Source organism: Lampetra planeri, chromosome 74 (assembly GCF_965212315.1).
Source record: "Lampetra planeri chromosome 74, kcLamPlan1.2.h2, whole genome shotgun sequence".
Taxonomy (NCBI): domain Eukaryota; kingdom Metazoa; phylum Chordata; class Hyperoartia; order Petromyzontiformes; family Petromyzontidae; genus Lampetra; species Lampetra planeri.
This window is the reverse complement of record NC_136179.1, coordinates 1,801,459-1,809,489: the sequence shown is the minus strand read 5'-3', so window position 1 is coordinate 1,809,489 and position 8,031 is coordinate 1,801,459. Positions and strand designations below refer to the sequence as shown.

General features: G+C 49.3%; 1 protein-coding gene across 1 annotated transcript; it reads left to right on the top strand.

Annotated features, from left to right (window-relative positions):
* The first annotated feature begins 1,019 nt into the window (after positions 1-1,019).
* On the top strand, positions 1,020-7,213 carry LOC144737877 (uncharacterized). The gene is made up of 2 exons (XM_078620765.1): positions 1,020-4,397; positions 6,252-7,213. Exon 1 carries the CDS (start codon positions 3,082-3,084, stop codon positions 3,547-3,549), a length of 468 nt encoding a protein of 155 aa, XP_078476891.1. The 5' UTR covers positions 1,020-3,081; the 3' UTR covers positions 3,550-4,397; positions 6,252-7,213.
* Positions 7,214-8,031: the final 818 nt, after the last annotated feature.

Here is an 8,031-nt window from a genome sequence, read left to right as displayed (position 1 = left end):
GCCTATGTTACCATTGACACATGGACAACACAATATTCTTTGCCCAACTTGGATCGGACTCGTGTGTCGTTGGCATGTTTGCTCTCATATTCGCTCTCTGTCATGAATGATTGTACGTGGCATAAATATCTCCAAGTTAGCGGTGATGAAACCTCGATCTTGAGATTTCATTCCATGCCCACAAAACACTCAAAATTGTAACAAATTGTGAGTCTTAATCGTTATACTTGAGATTTGACACGTATGCAATATTGGTGGAGGCTGTGGAAGGGGGGGGGAGTTTTCCCCACACAAGAATAGGTGGTTGTGGGTGGAGACAGATTCTTAGAGCAATATAAGATGAGTTTTAGTGAAAACACAGGCTTTTTGAACACTTAAACCTCATTGTGGGACCCCGGGGTCCTATAAGACCTCCGTCTCTCGCATAACCTGCGTTGCGACGTCATTTTATGTCTGTTGAAGGCGAACGATACGGCAATCTATTCCTCTCCACGAGCTCTACACAATGCGCTAATCAAAGTGTGATAAAGGAATCTCTCTCATATGTCGATCTCCGTTGTCCTTTATTTGGTTCGTAGAATCTTGTTACCACGGCGTCCTCGTTCAGGCCCGCGTCTCTCCCGACGATCACTCCACAGCCAATCTGCTGCTCCGATATGCAGTCTCCCTGCTGCTCCAATATGCAGTCTCCCTGCTGCTCCGTCTCGCAGCCACACCGCTGCTCCGCTCTCCAGCTTCACTGCGGCCCCGTCTGCAGCTAGCCTCCCACAGCCCGCTAGCTCTCTTCGTCTGACACCGATGGCTGACGGTGTCGACGTCTCCCACCGCGTGGCTACCGCGCCACTCTCTCCGTACTGCCCAGCGTGGCCTCCTCCCGTTTCACTCCGTCTCAACTCCCCCTTCCCCTTCTGGTCATCCCCCTAAATCCTCTCTCCCACGTGACCCTAACTCCTCCCTCTCCCCACGTGACCCATACTCCGCCCCCCCCTCAATCCTTGCTCGCATTACACGACCCCCCCCCCCCCCCCCCTGATGAAAACCCAGCCGTTCCCGGCTGCAATAAATATAATAAAATAATGCGAGCAACATTTTAACCATCTGGCATCACTGCACAATGGAGAATATAACAACGATAACAAGAACAACAAGAACAAGAACAATCAACGAAAGTAAAGGGATTTGGAACGCGTGCGGGTCGCCGGCCCGTCCCGAACGGGCGGCGGTCCCCCCACGGACCGAGAACGCGACGGGGTTTTAAGATCGACGGGAGTAGAACCGCCCGATGCTGTTGGAGGCCCGTTAACGCCAAGGTCCCGTTCCCCAGAGAGACCTTTGTCCGGGGTCTCTGGCAACCATGTCTGTGGTGGGGTTGGAGGGGCAGCGGGGTCAAGTGGCCCCGTCGCCGTGGTAGGCCCACCCAGAGCAGGATTCGCCGCATCTGCACCTGTAAGAACGGGGGCTGGCCCGGCCGGACAATCGTTTGTGCCCCAACCAGCGCCGAGCCGCCCGTTATAGCCGTGGACGGAGATAACAAAACCCCGCCGCTCCCTCAACGCCAGGCACTGGCTTCCGATATCTCAACGGGATAAGCATCTGCGAACCATGTGGAATGTCAACAGATACCACGGACAGCGCATGTACCTGGCAAACAGGGGCAGACCGGCCCCATGGTGACGGTAAGAACGAAATTTTCCGCCCCCCGGTAATTCAATGCAATTTTGATCAACCCTTATTTGAATGGGCATTTTTGCCAGGAAATCAGTCCCCAACAAACACGGTACCGTGAGGGACCTAGAGATCAAAACGGTCCCTGAAGCTGACACCCCCCCAATCGATATGTTGGCGTCCACCTGGCCCACAATGCCCATACTTCCCCCGTTCGCCGCTATGCACGAATCATAAACCGCTCGCACTCTCCCTGGCGGAATGCCCAAAAGATGGAAAATGACATCCGAAATAATGGTCGCGGACGCACCGGAGTCCACCAAAATACGCACCTCGACCCCCTGAATAGAACCCGGTACCGTGGACGACCCAGTAGCGGCCGCAACTACCCTCCATGCCAATCGTCGCCATTGCATCAGCGAGCGACACGGGTCAATCGGCGGCACCTCGTTGTTAACGACACACGGACCGCGCGGCGATGGTGATGCATGAGGTGACAGGCCTTGCCGGGTGTCTGATGCACACCGACTTGCCTGTCCTGGCTGGTCTTTTCGCGTGACGTCCATGGTCGAGGCCTCCTGCTGGGGCGGCCCCGGGATGCGAGCCCAACAGTCCCTGGCGAAGTGGCCCTTACGGCCGCAGCGGAAACACTCCACGTCGTTTCGGCGAGCGGCACCCCCTCTGTCACGATGCTCCCGCACCGGCGGGCCGGACCTCGGCCCCGTTCCCCCCCGAGCAGGCCACTGGGCGGAGGCGGCCGTAAACTCCTGCGGACCCTTGTCATCAGGAACGTGGACCACCTTCTTAGGATCCCACCCCGTAGCACCGCCTTCAACGATGGGGCCCCCCATCCAAGCTGACACCTGTTTCCAGCGTCGGAGATTAAATTGAGCATCCAAGCACTTAGCCGCAGCACGGGACGTCAACTTATCATGACTGCACACCGGCATGGGGATCCCCAGGTCTCTAGACAATTCCAGCATCTTGCCCAACACAAGGGGCTCCAACAAATCCTGCTCGGTCTCGGGGTATGCTGCCATCGCCAGTTCCAGAACGGCGCCTCTGAAAGCCACCGGCTATTCTTCAGGCGCCCGTTGCCGCTGTACAAATCTACGATGGGCATCGTCCGGAGGCTCGTACGCATCCGCCATTTCCTCGAAGACACCCTGCAGCATCCTCTTCTTGTCGGCCTTGATGGAGCGGAAGAACCGGACGGACTCGTCGTCGAGAAGTGTTGGTAGGACTTCCAGGGCCTCCGCGTCCGTCCATTTGGCGGATCGTACGGCCGCTTGCAAACGGCAGGCGAATGCGCTCCAATCGCCGCCAATGGAGAATTCTTTGACCGTTGTTAAATGACGGCTGCGGATCCTTGCTCCGCCGTCCTCCGCCGATGGTGACTCATGCGGCAGCGACAAGATGGCGTCACTCCGCAACGTGTGCAAGATGGCGGCTTCCCGCGGCGGAGGGCGCAAGATGGCGGCTTCCCGCCGTTCCTCCTCGGCCACACCCAAGATGGCGTCTTCGTGCCGCGTGGTCGAGAGGGCTGATGGCAACGGCAAGGCTCCGGCCCGCTGTTCCCCGCCGGGCCTCCCCGAAGTCGTCGCCGGCGTCACAAGGTCGCACAATTGCGGCAACACCATCTTCAGCACCTCCAGTTGGGCCGCCACCTGTCGCCATCCGTCATCAGCGTCCACTCGCGCGGATGGGCCCACCGAGGCGGCCACGTCCCGCACGCCCGGACCCCCGCTCGTCCCAGCGTCGCTTTCCTCCTCCATCGTCGGTAGCGCCACCGCTGGAGGGAGGTCGTCGTCAGAAGATGCTGCAGAAGATGGTGCAGGGACGTTCTTCCTTCTGAGCTGTTTTGACATGCCGTTTTACTTCTGACACCAATGTAATAAAGGACTCTCTCTCATATGTCGATCTCCGTTGTCCTTTATTGGGTTCGTAGAATCTCGTTACCACGGCGTCCTCGCTCAGGCCCGCGTCTCTCCTGACGATCACTCCACAGCCACTCTGCTGCTCCGATATGCAGTCTCCCTGCTGCTCTGATATGCAGTCCCCCTGCTGCTCCGTCTCGCAGCCACACCGCTGCTCCGCTCTCCAGCTTCACTGCGGCCCCGTCTGCAGCTAGCCTCCCACAGCCCGCTAGCTCTCTTCGTCTGACACCGATGGCTGACGGTGTCAACGTCTCCCACCGCGTGGCGACTGTGCCACTCTCTCCGTACTGCCCAGCGTGGCCTCCTCCCGTTTCACTCCGTCTCAACTCCCCCTTCCCCTTCCGGTTCTCCCCCTAAATCCTCTTTCCCACGTGACCCTAACTCCTTCCTCTCCCCACGTGACCCAGACTCCGCCCCCCCTCAATCCTTGCTCGCATTACAAAAGTTTAAACGTTTTGTTTATGACTACGGCTGTACTTGGACGACATGAAAACAGAATGATCCGCGCCAGGTGGGTCGTAGCATTTATGTGCGCGGTGGGATGGAGTCGCCAAAAATAAATACATTAATTACGATTTTTGCTTCTTTTCTTTGGGACCCCGGGATCCCGCCGTAAGGTTCACTTACTGATTGCTAAATATGTACTTTACAGTTACCCAAGCTTAAGTGTGCATTGCATGGCATAATACATGGTTCACGGAATTTATATGACTGTATTCATCACCCGATTCATGTTTTCATGGCTATATCTAGGTGGAGCGTGCGGAAATGCTAATAAGGATTGAAAACCTTCAGGTAAAACCCATGCTTCACAAACCATGTTCCACCCACATTTTTGTAAGGGCACCACAATTTCTCTACAAATTTAACAAAAAACTTTGCAAACAATCTTGTTCTTTATTTGAGGACAGATTTTTTTTTCGTCTTGATCAGAGCATTTTACTACGATCAGTTAATACTCATGATAGAGATGTTGTAGCGCAATTCACGACTCCGAGGCAGGTTGCTGTTAGGGTCTCACGCCACGTTTATTAAGGGCTTACGCCAGGTTGTTAAGGGCTTACGCCAAACCAACACCCCCCTAGCCAATAACTCACCAGGGGACAGGGTACTGGGATCCCTACACCCCGGCTAACCCGGCTCTCCACGCTGCCCCGGACTGGGACTACCCCCAACCTCGGCTGGTCGGGCGGAGTAGCCTCCCCTAGCCTCGTGTGAGGACAAACTACCCGAGTCCCCACTCCTACCCCCGATGAACCCCGGTTACATCCCGGGTCCCCCTTTAAATACCCCCTGGGGGCATGACGTCACCGTCCCCCACGGCCCGCCTGACGTCACGTCCCGCGACGCCACTCTCTCCGAGGCCACGCGTGACGTGATGTCACCCACTACTCCTCTACAGAGGTATCGGACATTGAATTTCAATGGTTACACTCCTTCCTTGCCAACCGTGTCACTATGGGCGGTTTTAAGATTTGTGCTAGGTCGAACTTCTTCCAGTGTGTACATGGTCCTGCTTGGAGCTTTGCTCGAACAGCAAGGGCTATGTTACCATTGACACACGAATGACACAACACTTTATTTTTAACTTCGACATTGGCATGCGTGCTTCGCTCTCTCTTAGTAACTATTGGATATGGCAGAATTTTCTTGAAGTTAACAGTGATGAAAGAGAGATCACTCTCATTGCCTCCCCCCCACCAGTTGTCCCAGGTTGCCCACCAGAAATCCGGTGATCCACCGTCATACTGTCTGCCTAACGAACGAAGCCAGAAATCTTGATGTCTTCTTAGATTAGTATTTCACTTTTCGTTCACATGTCACAAGAGTTGTGAGGACATAATTATTTTATTCAAGGAATATTGCCCAACTGGCACCACATTCCTTTTTATGAACATGCTGAGAAACTGGTCCATGTCCTCGTTTTGCAATGCTTTGCTCTCCAGAGCCCCAAGTAACCTGCTGAGTAGCCTGAATTCTGTCCAAAATGTGGCTCCCCGAGGCTCCCTCGCACACCTCTTCTATGCATTGGCATCAAATGCACACTACCCAGCCACAAACTCCACTATCCAGCCGCAAGCCTCAATATCGAGTCATATGTTCCACTATCAAGCCACATACTCCACTGGGAGCTCTGAGATCCACCAATCGTGCCTTACTCAGCGTAACCATACTCCAGGATTAAAAACTGGGCTACCACTGCGCTTTTGTTTGTACGGCACCCAGGCTCTGGAATTCCCTGGCCTTAGAAGTCAGGAACTCACAGTACTTTGAGACGTTTAAGTACTGGCTAAATACCCACTTGTATAAAAGGCCTTTTCCTGCTATTTCCCTATCTTGTGTCTATTTTCCCAGTTGTTTTGCACTTATATTCCTCATTTACATCCGTGGCACTCTCATATGTATTGTTTCCAGGCGTCTTATAAATACAAATGTTCAATATATCGTATTATAAAATTCAAGTCATGAAAACATCATCAATAAGCATTAACTTTTCGTGATTTTTTACATACGGTCATATGTTTACATTTTGAAATATATATTTTGCTATCGTATGTATCTCCAAGGCATTCTAACATAAAGCACTGTAAAATGTTGTTGATATAAAATGTAACGTAAAATATTTCTTACCTGTATGCGTGAATGCAGAGACGGCGCTGGTGGAACCTTTAGTAAGCGTCCAAGTAACGTTTTAATTTTAAGGCATTATCTCTGTCTGCATAACTTTATCATGATTAATCGTAAATTCAAGATGATACAATATAAATTGATGTTTTTAAAACAGTTACGTGATTGTTATTATTTAGCTGACAGAAACGCGGCCAAATTGATAAAGGGGTTGGCCAAAATTTGGTGATAAAAAACTGCTCTTCAATTGAACGGTTGGTATCATCACACATTATCTGCGAACCTCACCTCCCAAAGATGTCGTTAAATGTGACGCCATCTTCCACAACCACGTTAGCAGTACACTTTATTTAAGTTCTATTCTCTGCGATTGTATTCGTCTCTACAAATTCCCCCTTCAGATCCTCAAAAATCCCAATTCCTAACATTATTTTCATTTGTTTCCCTTCAATTCTTCTTTCTCTAAAATCCACATTCATCAACCCCTCCTTCTTGTAGAATGCATCCAATCCAGGTGTTCTTCTGCTGGCTTCCGAATTCGTTTCTCTTTTGTTGATGCTTTTAAAAATGTATTCATCAGTCTTTTTCTATGTCCAGCTACTCTGTGCAACCTCCACATCTACGTCTCAAATGCTTCTAACCGTCTAACTCCATCATTTTTAACAACTACGTCTCAGCTCCATGCCTAGCTATGCTCGACATCATCGTGACTCTTGTTCTTCACTCTTTCCACTCATCGTAATTGTTGAGAACTTTTTCCTTCTGTAAATGCCTCTTTTGCCATCAATTCTCGATCTTATTCTGCTATATAAAATTAATAATCTGCTTCGGTTGTTATTTTAAGTTTCGATTATATTCATGGGTGGATTTTTACTTAGTTGTGTTACTTAATGGGTAATTTTGGTTTGAATAATGTAAAGATTTTGACCAAATACATCACGTTATTTGTGTGTAGTTTATTTGATTGAATAAAAATCACTGAATTACATTTGTATGCCTCATCAGGATCGTTTTTCTTTCGTGGTAATAATTGTATTTTCAACTTTTTTTTATCTGTGGTAATGAAATAAGAGGTCCAAAAATATGGGTAACGCAAACCCTTAAATAGTTTGTGTAAATTAGAGGTTCATACTCTTAGGTTTATTCGGTAAAGTCACGTAGGTAAAAATAAAAATAAATAAAATGATAGAAATAATAATAGAAATAAAATAATAAATATTTGTACCTATGTGACTTTACCCAAAAAAACTAAGAGTATGAATCCTTGCAGTCACGAAAGCTTCAGAGCTGAAATTAGAGGTGGTGTTGTGTGTAGGCCTTGATAATTAATACATGTATTTTTTTTCTTCTTTTCTCAAGATGTTATAAAAATACATCCTTAACTTTTAAATGTAAAGATGTATCTATTGTATTGACACCAAAACCACTCAGAAATCCAGAGAATATGTCGTAAAAAATGTAAATGTTCAAACAGTACTGGACTGCAGACAAACTTTCTGTACCACGTTGTTTACACCGCAAACATTAGCAAAGCGAAATCGATCAATACAATTAATGCAATTATCACTTGAAATTGGCTCTGCATACTTAACAGTCTTTCGGTATGGTGACTTATTTAGTCTTGACAGTCTTGGTTTCTAGCTCATTGATATGTTTGCGAAGCAAATGGTTTCCTCAGATTTACTGTTGATTATGTAATGAGTTCAATTTAGGCACACACAACTTCTTGGGAGGCACCACTCATTTATTAGAACAGTAAGTATTATAACACTGTACATTACACGTAGGGTGGTGACCACCG

Coding starts and splice junctions, on each gene's coding strand:
- LOC144737877 (XM_078620765.1), top strand. CDS start 3,082: ATGGCGTCACTCCGCAACGTGTGCAAGATGGCGGCTTCCCGCGGCGGA.